This window comes from Adiantum capillus-veneris, chromosome 26 (genome assembly GCF_014529385.1).
Source record: "Adiantum capillus-veneris isolate H3 chromosome 26, ASM1452938v2, whole genome shotgun sequence".
NCBI lineage: Eukaryota > Viridiplantae > Streptophyta > Polypodiopsida > Polypodiales > Pteridaceae > Adiantum > Adiantum capillus-veneris.
In genome coordinates, this window is record NC_140956.1 from 77,993,484 (window position 1) to 78,016,467 (window position 22,984).

General features: G+C 40.4%; 1 protein-coding gene across 1 annotated transcript; it reads right to left on the bottom strand.

Moving 5' to 3' along the window:
* Positions 1-1,390: 1,390 nt before the first annotated feature.
* Positions 1,391-5,557, bottom strand: LOC147423696 (polyadenylate-binding protein RBP47-like). The gene is made up of 6 exons (XM_086500964.1): positions 4,985-5,557; positions 3,877-4,354; positions 3,004-3,086; positions 2,787-2,917; positions 2,224-2,320; positions 1,391-1,696 (listed from the first exon to the last, which is right to left on the bottom strand). The coding sequence occupies exons 1-6, from the start codon at positions 5,387-5,389 to the stop codon at positions 1,520-1,522; spliced, it is 1,371 nt and encodes a 456-aa protein (XP_086357090.1). The 5' UTR covers positions 5,390-5,557; the 3' UTR covers positions 1,391-1,519.
* Positions 5,558-22,984: the final 17,427 nt, after the last annotated feature.

Consider the following 22,984-nt stretch of genomic DNA (forward strand, 5'->3'; position numbering starts at 1 on the left):
TCATGTATCACTGGCTGCACTAACACCAAATAAAAGCTGAAATTTACAGTGGGTAGTAGATATGTCTGCACCATTTTCAAGTGTCAAAATAGGTGGAATCACGCGAAATCCAAGCGAAGGTTGAGGGAAATATTGAGAGAGCTGAAACAACAAATGGGAGGACAGGGAGAAGCTGGCAGGAGCACATCAGGGCACCTGGCAGGACCAGGAAATGCGCATCACAAGGGGTGCACATCGATGGCCAAGAGGAGGCTGCAAGTCCGCACACAAGGGGAACCGTGCCCTTATTTTGCTTTTATTACAGCTTAATGGACACAATTTGACCAGCGATGGCACCTGCCGAGATGGCTTGGGCCAGCCTTTTTTCAATCGCTGCACTGCAGATGACGTGCATTCGATTCTCTGTTCAGCTTCTCATTTATCAAGCCAAACTAACCTTCAGCTTGAGAAAAACAGAATCTAGCGAGATTCTATCTGATAGAATGAGAAGTAGCCAGTACATAAGAGGGTAGCCCAAACAAATATTATAAGGGCAATCACATTTGCAAGAGTGGCAAATTGTGAAAGTAACATAAAGATAGAAACCACTCAGAACCGATCAGCTTCAACCTCCCAAAAAAGTTCAGCTGGCCTACTGAAGGCCACTTTACAAATTCTCTCTGGTCACGGTGAGTCTTTCAGCACTCCAGTGGTTCAGTTTCTTACAGGAAATTCAACAGCCTAAGCAAATCAGAAAAGTAATACTTATATTCAAAGACATTTACAGGAGCACCATCAAGTGCACCAGCGGGAAAGCGGCGCATATTGTAATGGTAAACCCCAAGAAATGTACGTAAGTCTGACGCGAGAAGTCCATGTTCCTCACATACAGCCCACAATTTTGGTAAGAAATCTAGAGAAAATCTTCTTCGACCATCTACATCCTGATACAAACTAGAACATTCCTTAATACTCGACTGACACGACAAAGGTTTGCAACAGTTATTATATAGGCAATGAGGAACGCACCTCTAAATTCAAAAACAAGACCAGTCTATCAGAAGTAAAAACAAGCTCGGCCTAGCAGAAGCTTTTACTTTGATAACCTACAATTCGTCTCTCCTGTCTAGGCCATGCATTAGAGGAGAAAAAAGAAAAACGGTACACATCTCCTTTTATAGTTTGTAAATGGGGGACCCTTTATATGCCTCATGTGACTTCTTTTCAAGTTTTTATCTTGCTTTAGAAGGACCACATGAGGCTGTTCACCTGTGTACATTAGTACCACCATACTCTTAAAACCTAGAATACATAATATACTAAAAGCCCAAAAGCAAAATGGTATGAGCTCAAGGAGCTATACACAAATACTCATTTGGGCGGGTAATACTTCGAGAGAAAAAATCCAATACAAAAAAACAGAACCAAATCTTATAAAGGCAACAAAAATATCAGCTACATTAAAAAGCAAGAGTCTCAAAAGCCGTTCAACTAAATAATACATTCTCACTTGGCAATTCTAATCACACCATCCCAATACCTAGCTAGCCTGCTGAGGGTAGTTTCCATAACCAGGATAGCTGTAAGTGTAAGCGTTCGCGTCCTGTGGTACCGGAGTGTAACCATACCCATCATACCCTTGACCATACGAGCCATATCCTGGATTCCACTGATTGGAGGAATCAGACTGCACCTGACCCCAACCCCCGGGTTGAGTCTGCATAAATAAATCATTAGAAACAAAATCGATCAAACTTTTCCTATTGCTCCAAGTCAACTTTCTACATAAAAAAGGTATCATGAACTTCATCAATTTGATTAATCTTTCACTTGGTTTGTTAAAAAATTATACTTAAATTTATACTTTAATGAACTAAATTTTCCCCGCCTTTTCAGTCGCAGCAATTTCTATGAATTGCAGTTATCTTGTAATTATTGGACGACTAATTCTAAATCTATCTTTAATTTTTATCCAAGTAGATGATATTACTTAGTATAAAAGCAGCATAAAATATAATCATGTCACCTATATGAACACAGAAAAATATCTTTAGAATGTAAGAAGCAAGGAATGCATTACTATGAATGTTACAAAAGAACCATAAATGCTCCCACACACAGCAATCTCCGTGATAAGTTTCTGTAATGGCTCTAGCCACTCAGCCACAAGTAAAAGCAAGTACTAAATAAAGCACCAGATAGAAAGAAACGCATCTAGGGGTGTTGAGTTCTGGTATTCATTACCTGCTTGTTGGCAGGGCTTCTACCCCATGACAAGCGGACAGGTTGTTGCCCAATTATAGTCCCGTGAAGCTTTAGTATCGCATCCTCAGCAGAAGCCCTAAAAAGCAATGTACTCTCCATGTTAATGATTTCGAAAGGACCCCTGCAAGCTATCAACTCGCCCAACGACATAGCATGCATGTAGAGCATAGACCATAATTCACACAGCATGACTGCACTCTGGGCAGCTGTCAGTGACGTTCACAGACCCTTGCAATGGAAAATAAAATGGGCACTGCAATCACTCAGCATCACAATCTTTAAAATATTTAGCAATCACAAACCCTTCCATACCCCAAATCTTACAGACTATGCACCTCCAAATGAGTTTATGCAAGCAGCTTTTCCATAACCTAGTCAAGCTAGTGACACCCAATTAAGTTATATCAAATCCCCCAGAAAATTTGTCAAAAGGCTGGCAAGACAAGACTAAAGGAAACAGTGTACAAGACCCTTGGGCTACTTAAAGCAACTGTATCTACACTAGTAGCCCCACGGAAACTTCAACAGCTATAGAAAATTACCTGTGAACAAACTGCACAAACCCACAACCCTTTCCGGCAGGTATCTTTACAGATATCAAATCTCCATACTGGCCAAAGACCTGCCTGAGGTCTTGATCTTTAACATTCGGATCAAGGCCACCCACAAACACCTGCAAAAAGAAGCAATCCTTCACCACTTTGTCTCTCAAAGAGGTGTATAATAATAAAAGTGCAACTGAGAAAAAACTTGACGTACAGTCGTATTACTGGTATCATTATCTGAAGATACTCCTTGTGCAGGCATAGAGCCATACGCCATGTTTGAATAAGAAACAGAAGCTGGAAAGGGTGTTCCGAATTAAAAAATATAAAGGGTAACATAGTGTGGTAAAAACAGACACTTACTCCAAGGCTTCCTCCATGGAACTAAGATCAAGAGACCACTGATGTGGACATGCATTAGTAGGCACACACCATCACCACTAAAATTACACTACAGACCCACATCATCCGCATATTTTAGCTATACGAAGCTACAGTTACTCTAACAGCCCTCCTAAGTTTTTCTTAGTGCTTCATCGTAAACGGAACAAAATGTGAAATGCCATGTCTCTTTAAAGTATCAAAGTTTATAATACATACCGAAACATCAAGGAACCAACCAAGTGCAATGGTACTGTAATAACAAACCATGAAATAACTGACCTACATGTAAGTGGCCACCCACTACATAGCAGAGTGCTTCCCTGTTGTAAGTTTTTGTTCCAGGGCCTCTAAGGATTCTTGACGCCTGCTTATTTCCACATTCATAAGCTTCAGACATAGTGTTTATAGCAACAAAAGCTGCTCTGATAAAGCGGAAATGGAAAACTGAAGTGATACGAAGGACTAAACTGAAGATTGAATACAACAACTTCCTTCTCTCTTGAAAGCTAGAGTACCCAGCCACGCAAACAACACAACTGATTCTAACAAGCTGAGTTACAGCTTGATAAAAGAAACTCAGGCATTAACTGAAAGGAATCAAAGACTAAATATTAACCAAGTTAGTAATAGCACAATCACTAAAAAAACTGTCATGCGTAATCCAAAATATGTAAAGATGGAATCGCCAAGACTCTCGGCATACCTTTTGGATTATACTGCTGAGGAGCACCCAACGACTTCTTTGAAGTGGCCACGCTAATCCTCATTGGCCGGCTAGAGCAGTATACACCATTCATTTCTGTCATTGCATGTGTCCTTTCATTCTCATCACCAAACCGAACAAAACCATATCCTTTTGACCTGTTTGTGAGAAGATCAACCACAACCTTCGCGCTTTTTACAGATGGATATCGGGACTTAAATGTCTCTTGCAGCATGTGGTCATTCACATCAGGTGCAAGATCTCCAACAAAGATTGAAAGGTCAGTGCCCTCTGTGCGCCTTTCGCCCATACCAAATGCAGCCCAATTCAGCCTGAAGCACTGCTCAGTCTGCGGCATGAGGGTCCCGTGATACATTTGAAGTGCCCTTTCTGCAGCGGAATGTGAGAAAAACTCAACAAAGCCATACCCTTCGGATGCACTTGTCATCTTGTTTCGAATAACTTTGACAGATGCAACCTGCACCTCGGCAGGACACACAATGAGTACCCACCATAACCAGTAATCTGAATGGACTTAAAAAGCTCAGTCATCCTGGAGGCAAGACAATAAAGAAAGTTGCCAATATCCAAAGGTTAGAAAAAGAAATGGTGACAACAATACATGTGAAGGTGCTAGTTAAGGGTCTCCATAGCTCTAGAACCAGACCTCCCTCCACGCCCACTTTTTCTTTACTCATCCAAAAAAGATTCTTCCCATTCAAAGTGCTGCTTAGCACCTCAATTTGCCTATGTTCCATATGCATACTGGCTCCAAAAAAAAGATTCTTCCCATTCAAAGTGCTGCTTAGCACCAACAATTTGCCTATGAATTCCATATGCATACTGGCATTAAGATGTGAATGCATAGCTCTAGAACCAAACCTCCCTCCCCGCCCACTTTTTCTTTACTCATCCAAAAAAGATTCTTCCCATTCAAAGTGCTGCTTAGCGCCTACAATTTGCCTATGTTCCATATGCATACTGGCTGCAACTACGAGAGCAAGCCATAAACCCTCACACTGGCCACAAAGAACAACTAGCAAACAAAGCTTTACAGAAAGTAACAAAATACAGAGAAAGACATAGATCAAGAAAGGTGAAAACTCACTTCACCGGTGTGGACAAAGCAATTGTAGATGTAGGACTCGTCCATCCAAAACTGGAGGTCACCAACCCAGAGGGTCTTGACTTCCTCGGACGAAGATTGCTGCTGGGAAGGGACCCCAACCGGGCGAGGAGCAGAGTACTGAGTCTGCAACTGTACTTGTTGCGGGTCCGGCTGGGGGACGTATTGGGGTTGCATCGGCGGCCAAGGAGGTTGCTGCTGAGGAGCGGGTTGCTGTTGAGGAGGCTGCTGGTCGAGGGGCTGTGGCTGGGGCTGGGGCTGCGGCTGCATCGGCGGCTGCATTGGGGGCTGCAGAGGGGTGAAGTGAGGCTGCATAGGCGGCCATGGAGGCTGCTGATGCTGAAGCTGCTCCATGTTGGGCTGCGGCGGCCCCGCTCCCTGCATCATCTTCTCCACACGCCCTCCTCAAGCTTCTGTGCAGCGCTCTTCCTGTCTACCCCAACAATCTAGCAGATCCAAGTGCACACACCCACAACGCAAGATCAACTCTACCTGTCCCCCCTTTGGCTTAGGGTTCTTCTGCAAGCAGACCGATAAGAAATGCACATTCTCTCCGTCAGACTTAGGAATTGAACTCAGGCATTGGTGGTGGTAAAGGCCTAGGTTATAATTTTAGAGAAAAATACCCCTATAATTTGTGAAAAATCCCAAAATACCCTCAAAAATTCCCAATATACCCTCGTGGATGGATTTGCCCCAACTTAGCATACGCTAATCCTTATGACAATATAATTCTCTCTTTAAGTGTCATAGACAAAACTATTCATCAATGAGCTCATAAATAGCAGCATATATGTTTAAAATTGATAAATGATTTCATCATAACAGTCCTGGATACTATTCAAAATCCCAAATCTATCATCTTGTATTGAGGGAGAACCAATCTTCCTTTGAAGAGTCCAAAAAAAAAAAAAAAAGTCTTTAGATATGATTGCGAGGTTAGTGAGAGGTATTTTGGGAATTTTGGAGAAATTGAAGGGCATTTTGGGGGTATTATGACGGGTATATTGGGGATATTTGAAATTTGAGGGGTATTTTGGGAATTTTGACAATTTTCAGAGGTATTTTGGTAGTTTTCTTTATATCAAATATAAAATGCACAAGGACATCTTAAGAAGTCACATCGTCCTATCATCGGTGTGGTTACGTGCCATGGCTTAACTTGTAATTGGGCGCATCCGAGTTCCCAACACATGTGGCAATGCCTGTCAATAGCTTAAGGAGGGAAGTTTCGTTAGAGAATGGGCTATAAGGCCAAAACATGTATGTTGACTTACATCATGTGAGTTGCCACCTTCGTAATGGTGCTAACTTGTGGCACCAAGCTTTGATTGATTCAACATTGGAGATAAACATGAGTTCCTACCACACTTGGAGTTGGTTAGGAGTCACGATGACCCAATCTTGAAAAATCGCCTATCCGCATCCCAACTTTGACTTGTCGACTAGAAGAATTTCTTGTAGCATCTAAAATTTTCATGAGCATCAATTCTTATTGCTGGTGAAAAGATATATATGATTAGTAATCAAAAGATAGAGCAAAAAAAGTTTTGTGTTCATAATGGATGAATCGTCGAGTATATAGGAACCTACCCTATGCTAGCATTCTAAGCCTAGCTTAATCTATGAGGTGACCATCATATGGCAAAGTTGATGATGTCATTCTACATTGTATCTTGGCTTTACAAACCCTCGGTTCTATATTCTCAGAGTTTCAACTATTGTAGTTCTAGTTATTGAGCCTTGTTTCAGAGTTGTGTCTATTCTGTCTTTTATATATATATATATATATATATATATATATATATATATATATATATATATATATATATATATATATATATATATATATATATATATATATATATATATCACAAAATACGCACACCAGATAGTTGCATGCGGAAGCTGTGTATTATGTAGTAGAAGAGTTACAAAGTAACAAAGGGAATACAGTAGATGTGCAGGGGATCGATATACAAGGCTTGAGAGGCAAGACTAGAGATTACTTGGACTCACTCCTAGATGTTCTACACTCAACTGAAGATGATCTTACAACGAGGCGTGGCCTCCTTTATATAGGAAAGGCTTGGTTTGAGGCTCAAGGTAATGCCTTGGTGGGTAAGGTAGTGGATGTCACTTTACATGAGCGGATATCACTTTACACTAGTGGGTGTCACTGTCCAAGGTGGTTTATTACTTTACAAAGTGGACAGGTCAAAAGGTGGAGAAAGGTGGAGGATGAGGAGTGGTAAATGGAGAATCGTAACGCACACGCTTTTTTCTAGACACTTGAGTGCTAGCACAGCCGTGTGGATTATGACATAAGTTATGTCATCGATAAGATTCCTTTCGCTTAGGGTAGTAAACGATGATGCCATCCCACTCCTCCTTGAGAGTGAGTTGGCTCCGTCTGTCAAGGCATCGGAGGTCGAGATATTTGTAAGCTTTGGTCCAGCGGTTTTATATTTTTTCTTTTATGTATCTGTCGGGTCATTGAAAGTTGAAATCTCCGTTGGCTTTGGTCCTGTGGTTTCTCCTTTATGTTTTTATTCTTGAAAAATGTGCTCCTTCTAACCAGATAGGGTTCTACTTGGATTAGGGTTGCAGCTTGGATTAGGGTTGTGCTCCTTCTAACCGGATAGGGTTCTGCTTTGATTAGGGTTGCAGCTTCATTTAGGATGGCCACATTGGATAAGTTGAATTCTTCAATGTAGTCATAGGGCCATTGAGGTGAAGGAATGGTATACTGTATTTGTTGGAGGGCATTGTAGCAGTCCATTTCCTTCCATTCATTGTTAACTGGGATTAAATGCAAGTTGTCCAGAATATCATTGCCGATTATTATGTTATAGCCTGGTTGAGAACAGAGATAGGCATAGATGGGTATTCTGGTTTTCCCAAGTGGAAACCACATTTTGGTTCGATATTTGTCGGCTCTTTTGATTTGGCAGCACATTTGATAAGAAAGAGTTCTGCTAGCTTTTTCCATAAAATTTCAAAGACGCACCTTTCGTTGAGGAGTGTCAAGCTAGTTCCTGTATCCAATGTAGCATTGAGGGAATTCTGTAATTTGATATCCAAGATTATAGTGATGGAGATTTCTGTTAAGAATGAAAGATTATTATCTCCATTAATTGGTTCCTGAAATTCTTCTTGTTGTGATAGAATGAATCCCTCTTCTTGTTTTGTAATCCTTGCAAGCCTATGTTGGTTATTGCTAATCATCTTTATGTTGTGACATACTCTTGTTAGGATGTCATCAATTTTTTCATAAAGCCCGCTAAGTTTAGTGGGAACCAAACTTTTATCTTTTGGCGCTCCTGATTGGGTGGTCATTAGGTAGAACCTTTCCTCTACTGAGTGCTTACTTTTTATTTTGCTCTGTATAGATGATGTTGTTTGGATTTGATCCTGGGATTTCCTTTCATCTGTTATTTGAGCAAGGGCTTGAAGCTCTTTAGGGTTATCGATCCACTGTTGAATTTGTCTGTTGATAGGATTGATCCATGCTTTCTTTATGACTTCAAGACTTATGATCTGTCCGTTGATGTAGAAGGCTCTACAGATCCAATTCAAATTGGAATATTCAATTATTCCTTTCTGCATTACTCAGGGTCTGTAGTAAACATTCCTGAGTGTGAAGCTTTAGTAGGATTTGCTTTAGGGATAGTTGGAAGAGTAATCATGTATTTCTCTTGATCCCAAAACGCAAATGGGTTGTCAATGGGAATTGGCATAGGCTGTTTATCATCCAATTGCTCAGGAAGATTAGCTTCTTCAGGGATATTGGAATCTAAATTAGAGTCTGCATAGTTGGTATGAAGCTTTCTCCAGTCATAGTATTTTGACGCCTTTTGAATTGAGACATCGATGTCAATCCACTTTGATTTGTCTTTATCAGATTGAATTTGGAAAGGGTATTCTAGATCCAAAATAAATTCTTCTTTCTTAGAATAATGGTCAGAAGAGTTTACCTTTTCTTTAGAGGTGAGATATGGTAGATCTTCTATATGAATACCATCAATACTAATTGCTGAAGATTCTAAGATATCTTGTCTCTCTGCTTTACTAATTTTCTTTGTTGACTCTTTATCTTTACTGGTTGAAGAGCTTGGACTTGATTCTTCTGATGAAGAAGTTGGATGTGATTCTCCTATTAGAGGAGTCTTGCCAATTACCCTGCTATCTACCTCTGGTGGTAGGATATTTTTTATGCCATTTTGGCATTTGTTGGCCACTGATAGTTCTCTAGTGTTGGCCTTTTGTAACTTTGTAAATTCTTCATTAGGTGGTTGATCCTCTGGTTGCTTAGACAGGGTTAATGTTGTTGAGCTTTGCATATCTTTTTTTGACTGTGCTTTTGGCTTACTGGGCAAAGCTAATAGTTCCTTAAGCCTTTGTGTTTCTTCAGAGGTAAAAGGATTACCTTTTGGTGAGTGCTTTTCAGTTGATGCAATTATACCTATTGTTGGTGTAGTCATGCTTGTTGTAGATGCTGCAGGTAAGTCCATTGTAGGTGCAACAGTAGTTGTTGATGCCGTTGAGGTTAAGAGTTGGTTTTTTGTCATAGGTAGTATTTTCCTTACTTCACCCCGCCGTAAAGAGTGAAGAGTTTTCTCTTTAACCTTAAGATCAACGTCCCTTTTGAGTAGTGCTTCTTGTTTGGCAATAATTTCTTCCCTTTGCTTAAGCTCTTTCTCTTTTTGGAGCAAAACATCGAATGAGAAAGGAATGGGGGGTTTGGACTTTGATGCCTTGGCTAGCTTTTTGTAATCTGAAGCTGATGAAGAGTAGGATTCTCTTCTTCGTTGTGGAACATAGACAGATTTAACTTTTGTTGTCCTACTTGCCAAATTACTGCTAAAATTGTTATCAAAGAAAGGTTTGATTTCTTTGACTTCCTTCTTTGGGCCAAGGCTGGTATTACAATTCTTTCTGATGCTAGTGCATTGGCTTGTTCCGCTCTTGCTTGCTTCTGCGAAATTGATTCTTTTGATTGGCCTTTTTTAACATGATTTTGCAGTTGTTGGCTTTTTTAACCTGATTTTGCAGTTGTTGAAGAAGAAATGAAACTTCTTGCTTCTGATTTTTCAATCTTGTTTTTCTTCAAAGAACACTTCTTATTTCTATGAGGATTGAAGGAGGTGTATATGAAATCTCCTACTACAGGATAGTATTCAGATTCAGAATCAGAACTTGAAGAATCTTCTGTAGAGGAAGAGGCTTTATTGCTTGAAGAGTCTTTTGTTGAGGAAGAGGCTTCATTGCTTGAAGAGTCTTCTCTTGAGGAAGAGGCTTCACTTTCAAATTTTGCCATGTTGAATTGGAAGTCTGAGATTTCATTGAAAGTAGTCATTTTTGAAGCAGATTCTTTTCTTTCCATTTGTAATGGGAGTTGTATTTCTTGATATATTTTGGCATTGGACATATTCCAGATTGTTTTAATATGGTCTTCTTCCCAATTGTAGTCGATATTAGAAAATGTAATATCTCCTCCTTTTTAAATTCCTTGCACAAATTGGGGAATTGGTAGAATGGGTGGAGCACTAGTAGAGGCATCTTCCATTGGCTCATCTTTTCCTTATGTAGATGCACTTCAGAGATGTAGACTATTGAGTTTTCTGGTACTAAAGAAATTAATACTGTGAATCATCAAATTCACTTCTACTTGTGTCTTCTTCTATGCCAAAATTATAGTTGCTAGGAGGAGATGGAAGTTGAGCTGGGATATATTCTTATCAGAGGCCGTTGTAAACTATTTCTTTGTAAAAAGAATCAAATTGATTTCGGTCTCCATGAAAAACTGTATTATGGTCTTTAATACTTGGTCTGCATTCTGCATAGGTTCTATCCCTTTTATGCTCACCTGATGTCAGGACAAGGGTCTTGTACCCTAAGAACTATGTTAGTCATGGACTACGGCCAAGGGTCAGGCTAGGCAGTGTGGACAGGGGATCCGTCTAGGGCAAGGGGCTAGGAGCCCGCCTATATAAAGGGAGGTTGGGAGGAGGATCCAAGAGTTTAGTTCCTAGTTCTTACACTGGTATCAGAGCCTAGGAGTCTCTTACACTCTCTCTCTAGGCGTGGTCTCTTTAGGTCCCTAAAAGCAGGCTCTTTGGGTGAGAACTGTGGCTTTTTTGGGCCTTTTCCATTTTTAGCCGATTGTTTGCCAAATCGGGTAGGCTTTCCTTTTTTGGAAACGTGTGTGGTGGGTGTTTTGGCAAGCTCTTGGGCTTGGAAGGGGCGCAATGGGGAGATAGGAGGTTGCTCCATCTACTGGCGGCCATAGCCGGCCTCACACAGCCCCGCCATCCCTCTCTTCTGGCTCGTAGAAGGCAGCACGCTGCATGTGAGCTTGGCCTTCAAAAAACTCACACTATTTTCACATGGGGAAGGCCTTTGGCCATAGAATTTAAGCCTTGGCCACTGTAAGTAGCCTTTCCCACAGGAAATTCAGCAAAGTTGAGCCGGTGAAGCAAGCCCGAGCAACTCAAGCAAGAAAAACTCACATCGACTCTCCCAAGGTCCGGCTAGGCTCCGTACCTGCAGAAGATTACAACACCTGCAGTTTTCTTTTAGCAATGACTTCAAGAGTCGTTCAAGAGACGACTTCAAGAGTTGTTCAAGCAACATACGAGTCGACCATACACGGTAAAGCTTCAACCATACACGGTGCGGAGTTCAATTTCAATTACGCTTCGACTCAAAGATAACGCTTCAACCATATACGTGGCGGAGTTCGATTACGTGCTATGACGATTCACTACTACGACGCGGAGTTAGCTATACTTTGCAAGTGCTACCAACATCATGTATTTTTTCTGAGTTCTTCTTACATTGCACTGTGTAGCCATGGATTCGGATATCAACATGACATTCGATTTTGAGCAAAGTACCCCCGACCTTGCCAATGACGGCTCGCGGCCGGATACTCTCAAGGAGAGTACCCGCGACGCTACGGCAGGAGACGATACTTATGAACTGCTCGATATTCAAGAATTTCGTGCACTTCAGACACGCATGACAGTCATGGACGAAAATTTTAAGGCTTTAAATGAAAATGTTACTAAACTTTCCACTTTAGTCATTCAATTGATGCAACAGCAGATTAAGAGTCCGGCTGACACCCACATGCATGAGCACGTTGCAACACAAGGGCAAGGCCCAATTAATGAAACACTGCATACTCTCACTGCCAAAGAGGTAGATGATTTGTTGAAGAATTTCAAACCACCAGTTTTCAAGGGCGAAGACCAGGATCGCAATAAGGATGCAGTGAACATCTTTCTCAATAAATGGGATGGAATTCACGCCTTACGGCAAACTCTGGATGCAGTAAGAGCTCTGCAAACGAGCTTAACTCTGGAAGGCAAGGCCTACAAATGGTGGATGTCTCTCAAGGAGAAGAAAATCATACCATAGAGGTGGAAAGCCTTTGAATCAATGCTTAGCAAGGATTTTTTGCCTACAAACGAGGCCGATCGGAATTGGACCGCTTGGGACACATGTTCCATGCGCCAATTTTCGTCACTCCTTGAATATATCTCTCACTATAGGGACGCCATCCTCAAGTTGGAAGGATTGGATACCTTTTAACAAGTACGAGGGTTCATACGAGGTCTGACTCCAGAACTTAAGAAGTATGTCAAATCCCAGGACCCTAAAACACTTGAGGAAGCCATAGTGAAAGCACATATTCATGATGACCTTGATGATAAGAAAACACATAACAGTAACGTGCCTGCTAGTACACATAATAACACACGTCCTGATGATAAGAAAACACATAACAGTAACGTGCCTGCTAATACACATAGTAACACACGCACTCAGTACGGACACAATAAAAGAAAATTTATAGTTGTTAATTCAGATGCATGTAAAAAACCCAAGGGGTCCAGGGGTCCTCTCTCCCCTAAGGATTTTGATAAGGCCAAGAAAGAGAAGCTATGTTTTCAATGCTTAGGAAGAGGCCATGGAAAAAAGGATTGTCCCAAGGGGAAATCTGCTGCCCAGGGGAAGGAGAAAGCAGTGCACACGGTGCAACTACTGCCTCTCGAGTCTTCCTCAAAGTTCTCTATAGTGGAAGTAACCCACACTGAGGTGGTGCATGAATGCTGTTACACAGCTTCTATGTGGCAACAAACCTTTGGACCACATGAGTTAGTATGTATGCACGTATATCTGCAAGGGCACAAGGTGCGCATCTTGGTAGATGACGGTGCTACGCACAATTTCATCAATTATGGATTGGTGAAAAAGTTCAAACTGCCTCAAACTCCTAGTACCCACCGCTACAAGGTAGCAATGATGAATGGACATGATAGTGAAGTATGGGATACTCAATGTCGTGTTGTTCCATTGGAAGTACAAGGGTACTCTACTTGTTTGGATTTTCAAGTTATGAACATGGAAAGGGCTGATGTGGTTCTTGGTAGGGAGTGGTTGCATAGCCTAGGACCATCACTGAAGCGTAGATATGAGCACAACAGTTTGATGTTCGATTCCCAAGGCACACATGTGTTGTTGTTAGGAGAAAAGGATATACCATCATCACCATTGATTTGTACTGTCGAGCTTGTGCAGCTCGTTTCTAATAATGAAATAGAACGGGCTTTCTTGTGTTACTCACTGTCTCATTTTCTTTCTAGCATTGAGCATGTTGAACATTCCTCAACGCCGCATGCTTCTCTCTCCTCTATTCCACCAATATCTAATTCTACACAAGCAAACGTTGCTAATCAGTTACAAAAATTGTTAAAGAAATTTCAAGATGTTTTTCCTGATGATTTGCCATCAGGTTTACCACTGACACGCTCAGTGCAACATGGCATTGACGTGGCCGCAGGCTGTAAACCTGTTAGTAAACCACCTTACCGTATGAGTTACTCAGAGGCTGCTGAGGTGGATCGTCATCTTGCTGACTACCTTAGCAGAGGGTTTATACAACCTAGTTCTTCACCACGGGCTTCGCCTATACTTTTGGTGAAGAAAAAGGACGACAGTATGCGCATGTGCGTAGACTACCGGGGCTTAAATGCAGTTACAGTTAAGAACAAATACCCATTGCCAAGGGTCGATGAGTTATTTGATAAGCTAACTCATAAACGAATTTTTTCAAAAATTGACTTGAGGTTAGGATATCACCAAGTCCGTATTCGGCTTGCTGATATACCTAAGACTGCATTCCGAATACGGTTTGGACATTACAAGTTTTTGGTGATGCCCTTTGGGTTAACCAATGCGCCCGCGACATTCATGACACTTATGGATAGTGTCTTGAAACTATATTTGGGTAAATTTGTCATTGTGTTTCTCGATGACATTCTAGTTTATAGTGCTTCTGACGAAGAGCACTTACAACATCTCAGGCAGGTGTTTGAGTTGCTACGTGCAAATAAGTTATATGCCAAGGAATCTAAATGTGATTTTCTTAAGGAAGAAATTCATTATGTAGGGCATTTCATTTCAGCTAATGGCCTATACATGGATCAATCCAAAGTGGATACCATCCGGAAATGGCCACCACCTAAAAATTTGGAAGAATTACAGATCTTTTTAGGCTTCGCAGGTTTTTACCAGAGGTTTGTTAAAAACTATGCTCACCTTGTTGTACCTATGACGGACCAACTAAAAGGCAAAGGTAAGGCTTTTCAGTGGGGATCCGCTCTCAACAGCAGAGTTTTGAAACACTCAAAGACGCATTAGCTACAACTCCTATACTGGCTATTGTAGATCCTTTGAAACCATTCGTTTTGGAAACGGATGCAAGTGACCGTGCTATTGGAGCAGTCCTGTTACAAGATGGATGGCCAATTTCATTTGAAAGTAAAAAGCTGGATGCATCTCAGCAGAATTATTCTGCTTACGAACGTGACTCTATGCAATAGTGTCTGCCTTAAAGACACGGCGTCACTATTTGTATGTGCTCAGTTCGAGATTGTGTTTGACCATGAAAGCATCAAATGGTTTACACAACAAATAGATTTAAAGGGTCGAAAAGCCAAGTGGGCCAAGATCCTTCAGGAATATGACACCAAGTTAAGGTATCGCAAAGGCTGATACAATATAGTGGCAGACGCCCTAAGTCGAATGCTAGAGATCAATTCGCTCTTGTTCACAGAACTTTGTAGTGAATTTTTAGCATCTCGCAAGGGCAAATATGAGCAAGATGAAACATATTCTAAAGTGTGGAGCCACGTTCAAAAGAGGGATCCTTCTCACTTCAATGCAAGTAGTATACAGTTAACCTCCACACCTAGTTCTCCTTTATCAAGTGATGAACTACAGCGATGGAAGCATTTTACCATCGACAATGGGTACCTACTCCACAAGGGGAGAGTTTGTGTACCAACGGACACAGACATTCGACGCCAAATTCTTTATGAATGTCATGATAGTCCAAGTGCAGGGCACCCGGGGATTAGAAAAACTTATTCTCTCGTACGACGACAGTTTTACTGGCCAGGTCTACATGGCTTTGTTCAAGCTTATGTCTTGCATTGCCAAAAATGTCAAGTTAACAAAGCAGAGCGCCTGAAAGCAGGAGGACTCTTACATCCTTTGGAAATTCCCAATGGAAAATGGGAAAGTATCTCCATGGATTTTATAGTAGGTTTACCAACCACTATACAAGGTCATGACTCAGTATGGGTGGTTGTGGACAGGTTGACTAAACTATGTAAGTTTATTCCGACAAAATCAACGGTTAAGACACCAGAACTAGCAAGATTATTTGTGGACAATCTATACAAATTGTATAGGTTGCCAAGTAATATTGTTAGTGACCGTGACCCAAAGTTTAACAGCCACTTCTAAGGAGCTATATTTAAATGATTGTGTACACAACTCAACCTCAGTACAGCTGACCATCCAGAAACAGATGGTCAAACGGAATGGGTTAACCAGGTGCTAGAGGATATGCTAAGAGCATACGTCAGCAAAAAACAGACAGACTAGGAAGAATACTTACCTATTCTCGAGTTTGCCTACAACAGTTCTAAGCATGTCACAACAGGCTTCAGTCCTTTTATGCTCATGTACGGGTTTCAACCTAGGTCACCAGTTACGGTGGGGTTGGCAACAGAAAAACTCCAACAGGTTAAGGATTTTCTCCAAGACCACATGGATATGTTGAAACTGGCTCGTCAGAATGTCCGACAAGCACAAGATCGGTATAAGAAATACGCTGATGAGAAACGTCAGCAAGTTACCTTCGAAGAAGGGGAGGAAGTATTTTTACGTGTGCCAGAACATTCAGAAAGTTTGAAAACTGGACCGACACCTAAATTATCTCCCCGATATTGTGGGCCTTTCAAAATACTCAAGAGAGTTGGTGATCGCGCCTACAAACTACTACTACCATCACACTCTCACATTCACTCGGTGTTTCATGTAAGCCGTTTACGCAAACGGTTACATGGGGACGACAACGTCATTGACCAACAGGTTTTGGTCGATTACATTGAACCTCCTACGTTACCGCATGAACCTGAACGTGTTATGGATTATCATGAGTTGCGTACACGCCATCATGTACGACAACAAGCCTTAATCAAGTGGAAAGACCGACCTGAAGAAGGTGCCACTTGGGAAAACATTAGTGTTCTTAAGAATAAGTTTCCCACTTTTTTTTGTGAGGACGAAAACTCTTCTTAAGGGGGGAGTAATGTCAGAACAAGGGTCCTGCACCCTAAGAACTAGGTTAGTCATGGACTACGGCCAAGGGTCGGGCTAGGCAGTGTGAACAGGGGATCTGTTTAGGGCAAGGGGCTAGGAGCCCGCCTATATAAAGGGAGGTTGGGAGGAGGATCCAAGAGTCTAGTTCCTAGTTCTTACACCTGAGTTATCTTCCCAAGCATAGTTATTTGTTGCAAATAATACACCTGCTGGGACTTTGAAGAGGGGTTTACCTGTGTTTTCAATAAGATTTTTTTTGGTTTTATGACAACGAGTAAGATTATGTAAATCTCTCCCCGCCTCGAACTTAGAATTAGGCAAGCTGCTTTGCAGCTTGTTAGCAAGCCGCTCCATGGCTTTACAATCGTCCCACCCTGGTTCTTTGTCTGAAGAATTATCATGTTCATCATTAGTAAACTCCAATACATTCAAGAATAAACATTTGTCAGGGTGACTAGGAGTTTTATGCACGGATGGTTGAGCGAATGAGGAAGGAACAATAAGATTTGTATGCAAAAAGGAAGGATAGGCTTGAAGTAGCTTTTGCATACTATTCACCAGCGTATGCAACTCAGACAACTGTTTTGTAAGCAAATGTAGCTTTACTGTCTGGTAGTTGCTTTGCAAAACCTTAGGACGTGATTTTGTGTGATCAATCATAATTGCATATGGTGCAATAAAGATTTTATCATTATCGAAGATAATGAAATCTTTTCCTTGGATCATACAAAACTCTATTGAATATGTGGATGATGAAGCAGAGGCTTTACCAAGTAATCTTGGGCAGTGTGTATAGAATGTTTGTTTGTTAGAATCAAACGTTTCTGTATGCATGCAATCTTTGATTGGCATTGCCCTCGATTTAGTTGGGTTATTAGAGGTTATAGAAGATATTAATGGCTTCTATGAGCTAATCATATAATTAAATGAATGTAGATTCATAATACAAAAATATGTATAAAGAATATGATCTATGAATTCTAATTTAAGAATTCTATTGACAGACTCTAAAAACTCTAAAATATCTATACAACAAAATTGTACAAAATGATTGCCTCCCTAGATGGCTTTCATTTTGTCCTTTTGGAGGATCTCGGTGAGTTTAATGAAATGCATTAGACTATCAAAAAGTGATAGAATTAGAGGACTATAATGTGAAGATATGTTAGATGCATAAGGATTAAATCAAAGATGATAGACTTGTTTGAGAATTAATTGTGGTATTTTGCAATTGAGCTGATGGTTCGGCTTCTACTACTGCTAATGAGAGATTTGCAAGAGACTTGGTCACTTTAGACAAATATCTATTCAAGAATGCGATTGAAGCTTACCTGACTAAACATCGAAAGATGGGGATTTATAGCGGGTGCATTACACGGGACTTTACGCAAGACTTTACCGAGGATCTTTATGCATGTGGCTCAGTGGCTTTCCTTCTCGCATTAACGCCGATGGCTACCAATTCGTACCTTGCTACCACGTTACCACAACCTTGCCTTGTGTTGTAGATTCAAGTGGACAACAATTACATTGCTTGATAAATAATGTAAAAAGATATAAATCCTCACTAGTCACTCAGAACAAGTAGGCTTCGATTGAAAGTTTGTTGAATTTTAGCTCATACACAATTGAAGTATTGTACCACATAGAACAAGATTCATAAACAGAGAGAGTGTAAGTTATAAGATAACTTAATTCGCAGATACTGAACACTAATTGATATCGTTATGATTATGGCTCTGATACCAAAATACACACACCATATAGTTGCAGGCAGAAGGTGTGATTATGTAGTAGAAGAGTTACAAAGGTAACAAAGGGAATACACTAAATGTGCACGGGATCGATATACAAGGCTCGAGAGGCAAGACAACAGATTACTTGGACTCACTCCTAGATGTTCTACACTCAACTGAAGATGATCTTACAACGAGGCGTGGCCTCCTTTATATAGGAAAGGCTTGGTTTGAGGCTCAAGGTAACGCCTTGGTGGGTAAGGTAGTGGATGTCACTTTACATGAGTGGGTATCACTTTATACTAGTGGGTGTCATTGTCCAAAGTGGTTTATTGCTTTACAAAGTGGACATGTCAAAAGGTGGAGAGAGGTGGAGGATGAGGAGTGGTAAGTGGAGAATCTTAACGCACACTCTTTTTTCTAGACACTTGAGTGCTAGCACAACCATGTGTATTATGACATAAGTGATTATGTCATCGATAAGATTCCTTTTGCTTATGTAAGTAAGTGATCATGTCATCCACAAAATATGCACACTTAATAGATTGCAAGCGGAAGGAGTATATTAAGATGTATTCAACATACAAAGTATGGATAAGGTGTGCAAAGGATCGCTATAGAAATTACAAATAAGGCTAAGCTTCACTTGAGATAGTCTTACAAGAGCCTCCTTTACATAGGAAAGGCTTGGCTTCAGGCTCAAGGTAACGCCTTGGTGGGTAAGGTAGTGGATGTCACTTTACATGAGTGGGCATCACTTTTCACTAGTGGGTGTCATTGTCCAAGGTGGTTTATTGCTTTACAAAGTGGACAAGTCAAAAGGTAGAGAGAGCTGGAGGATGAGGAGTGGTAAGTGGCGAATCGTATCGCACACGCTTTTTTCTAGACACTGGGTGCTAGCACAGCCGTGTGGATTATGACATAAGTGATTATGTCATTGGTAAGATTCATTTTGCTTGGGTAAGTGATGATGTCATTGCACCCCACCTCTAGTGTGAGTTGGCTCCGTCCGCCGTCGGGACGTCGGAAGTAGAGATCGTCGTTGGTGATGATCTGGCGGCTTCTCCTTTGGATTTTTGTATTTTTTATTTTTCTTGAAGAATGTGCTCCTGATAGCCAGATAGGGTCTGCTTGCATTAAAGTTGCAACTTCAGTTTGGGTGGCCGCTTGAGTTAGGTTAAACTCATTGAAATATACATTTGGCCATTTGTGTGAAGGAATGGTATACTGAAGTTGATGCAAGATAGTTGTATGATGACCTTTTTCCTTCCATCAGAATTTGAAATATTCATTGTTGAAGGTGATAGGCTGTAACCTGTCCAGAATGTCATTACCAATGATCATATCATAACTTGGCTGAGAACAGAGATAGGCAAAGATAGGTATCCTTGCTTTTCCAAGCAGTAACCATAATTTGACCCGATTTTTTCTCGGCTCTTCAGATTTGTTAGCACATTTCACCAGAAATGGTTCACTTAGTTTATCCCATTACTTTTCAGGAACAAACCTTTCATTCAGCAGAGTCAAGCTGGCCCATGTATCTAATATAGCATTGAGAGAATTCTGAAATTTGGTATTCAGAATTATTGTAATGAAGATTCCTTTTAGTGGTGCGAGATTGTTATCTCCATTTAGTGGTTCCTGAATTTCTTCTTGATGTGAAGAGATGAACTCTTTTACATGTTTGGCGATCGTTGTAAGGCTTTGATGATTATTTAGAATTAATCTTGTGTTGCGGCACATGGTGGTTCAGATGTCATCAATGTCTTCTTGAAGTATGTCAAGTTTAGAGAGAACTAAACTTGAGAGGCCAAAGGTTTCTGATTGGGCGTCCGTTGGGTAGAACCATTCTTCTAATGGTTGCTTACCTTTTCCTTTGGTCTGTATAGATGATTCCACTGAGATTTTCTCATGGGTATGCTTATTATCTATTATTTGAGCAAAGACTTTAAGTTCTGTAGGATCATCAATCCATTGTTGAACCTGTCTGTCAATTGGATTGATCCATGCTTTCTTTATGTCTTTGAGGTTAATTGGCTTGATTTGTTCAACATCCAATTGTTTTGGAGAGTCAGCTTCTTCAGAGATTTCTACTTCTGAATCAGAGTTTGCATAGTTAACATAAAACTTTCTCCAATCTCTATACCATGAAGATCTAAGTATGGCCATCTTGGTATTGATCCATTTGGCCTTATCTTTATTAGTTTGAGGGCCGAGAGGGTATTCTGGATCTAGAATAGTTTCTTCTTTCTTATGGGAATAATACAGCATGAGTTAGAATTGGTAGATCTTCTGCCGGAATACCATCATCACTAATTTCTTGAACTCTAATAGAGACATTATCTTTAGTTATAGACTCTTTACCTTTAGTTGATGAAGAGCGTGATCCTGTTTCTCTAGACGAGGAAGCTGGGGGTAATTTTGTTTTGAAAGGGGCTTTGCTAATTACCATGATATCCACTTTTAAAGGTAGGATATCGTTAATGCCAATTTTTGTTTTATCAGCCATATTCATTTCTGTAGATTCTTCTAGCTGTGGTTGAATCCTTTGTTGCTTGAATGAGGTGATCATCTCCTTAAGAATTTGTATGTCTTCTTTGGAGAGTAGATTACTTGCTGGTGTTGGTTTTTTAGCTATTTCTGGTGATTACTCTTTTTGTATAAAAATATCCCATGGAACTGGAGTTGGAGAGGTTGTTGTTGGAATTGGTGAGGTCTTGTGGATATGATGGATATTTCTCACCCCGCCCTCCAGAGAGAAGAGCTTTCTCTCTTTCTTTTAGATCGGTTTCCCAGTGAAGTAGAGCTTGTTTCTTTTCAAGAAACTCTTCCCTATGTCGTAATGCTGTTTCCTTTTGGAAAAAATCTTTGTAGGCTAGACCAGGGCGGTTATGTGATGTCGAGGGAAAATCCTGGGGGGGGGATATGCTATGGTTTCATCATCAAGTCTGGAAGAAGATGAGAGTTCTCTTCCTGGTGGTAGCTAATAGGTTGGTCTTTCTTTAATTTTTCCAGAGAATAGATTGTTGATAAAGTGATGATCAAAGAGAGGTTTATTCTCCTGAATTTGTATCATTTTCATTTTCTTTGCTAAAGCTAAAATAAACATTCCTTCTATAGCTGGTGGCTTAAGCTTATCAGCGTCTTTCAGAGTAGCTTTCAATTGCTTTTGAAATGTAGTTACTTCATTGTAAATTTTCTTTGAAAGGATCTTCTTACCTGATTTCTCAGAGTCGATGGAGGATTCAGAATTGTTAGACTGTGAGTCTTCAGACCTGTATGGTTGTTTTCCCTTAGAGGACTTTTTCCATCGTTGAGGATTAAAAGGAATAGGCATGAAGTCTTCCAGGCTCATTACATTGAGAGCTATGGGATAGTCCTGGAAACTTGAGTCAGAATTGTAGTTGATGTTTGCTGATAAAGAACTTTTGCTTTCAAACTAAGCAATACTAAATTCAAACTCTGAGAGATCTGAAGAGGATATCTCTGAGTAGCTATATCCATCTTCAAGAATTATATCTCTGAGTGTTGCAGATTGGAGATCCAAATTTTGGTTGTCCAATTTTTCAATGAGCAGCTTAGTAATGGCTTTTGGCAGCTTGTGTACAAACTCTGAATGGTATTTACCTGCTTTATATATTAAATTTTTGCAATAAATACAGAAATCCCAAATGGAGGAGAAATTATAGATTTGAGCTTCATGAAAAGCTTGTAATGTGAAAGATGCTTGATCTTCGTGATGCCCAATGAATTCTTTGTAGATACTTTTAATTCAGAGATGGAGAGGAGAGGCATTTCCTTCAGATCGCATAATGAAATTTTTTATTTCAGGTGGAAGCATTTCCCACCATCTCTTGAGGATGCCTGTAACACCATTTACTGTAGCTTTTACTGCAGTTTGTTGTCTCATGCACCCAAATAGCATTTGTTGATAGATCCAATTATGCATGTATTGTAGAACTAAGATGATATCATCATGCTCTAGATTATCAATGTTGTAGAAGGTAATATCTCCTCCCTTTTTAATACCTTGCACAAATTGGGGAGTCTTCTGAGTTTGGGCGCAACACTAGTAGATGCTTCTTCCATTGGCTTGCCCTTTTCCACATATAATGGAACCATAGGAATCTCTGTTTGAAAATCATCAATTTTCTATTCTTCTTCAAGGTCGAAAGGACTTTCATATGCATTTGGAGGAGATGGAAGGCTATCTGGAATGATTTTTGCTTGAAGACCATTGTAGATAGTTTCCTCATAAGAATAATTGGATTGATCCCAATCTCCTTGGAAGAATACATCACCGTAATATTTGATCCCTGACCTTTGTTCTGCATTGAACATTTCCCAGATTGGTTCAATCTAGTCTTCTTCCCAACTGTAGTCGATTAATTCAATGACTACTCCTTCACGGTTTTGTGATGGAGGTTCGCCTATGTTGTCTATTAATTTGTTGCAGTTTTTATGACAACAAGCAATAGTGTATAGATCTCTTTCATCCTCCGACAAGCTGCTTTGCAACTTGTAATAAAGCCGTTCTGCGGCTTCCCAATCTTCTCTCCCCAAT

Excerpts from the sequence above, each read along its gene's own strand:
- LOC147423696 (XM_086500964.1), bottom strand. The coding sequence starts at position 5,389 with ATGATGCAGGGAGCGGGGCCGCCGCAGCCCAACATGGAGCAGCTTCAG. Across the intron at positions 4,355-4,984 it reads GCTTTGTCCACACCGGTGAA|GTTGCATCTGTCAAAGTTAT; the intron begins GTGAGTTTTCAC and ends GCCGAGGTGCAG. Across the intron at positions 2,918-3,003 it reads ATGATACCAGTAATACGACT|GTGTTTGTGGGTGGCCTTGA; the intron begins GTACGTCAAGTT and ends TTCTTTTTGCAG.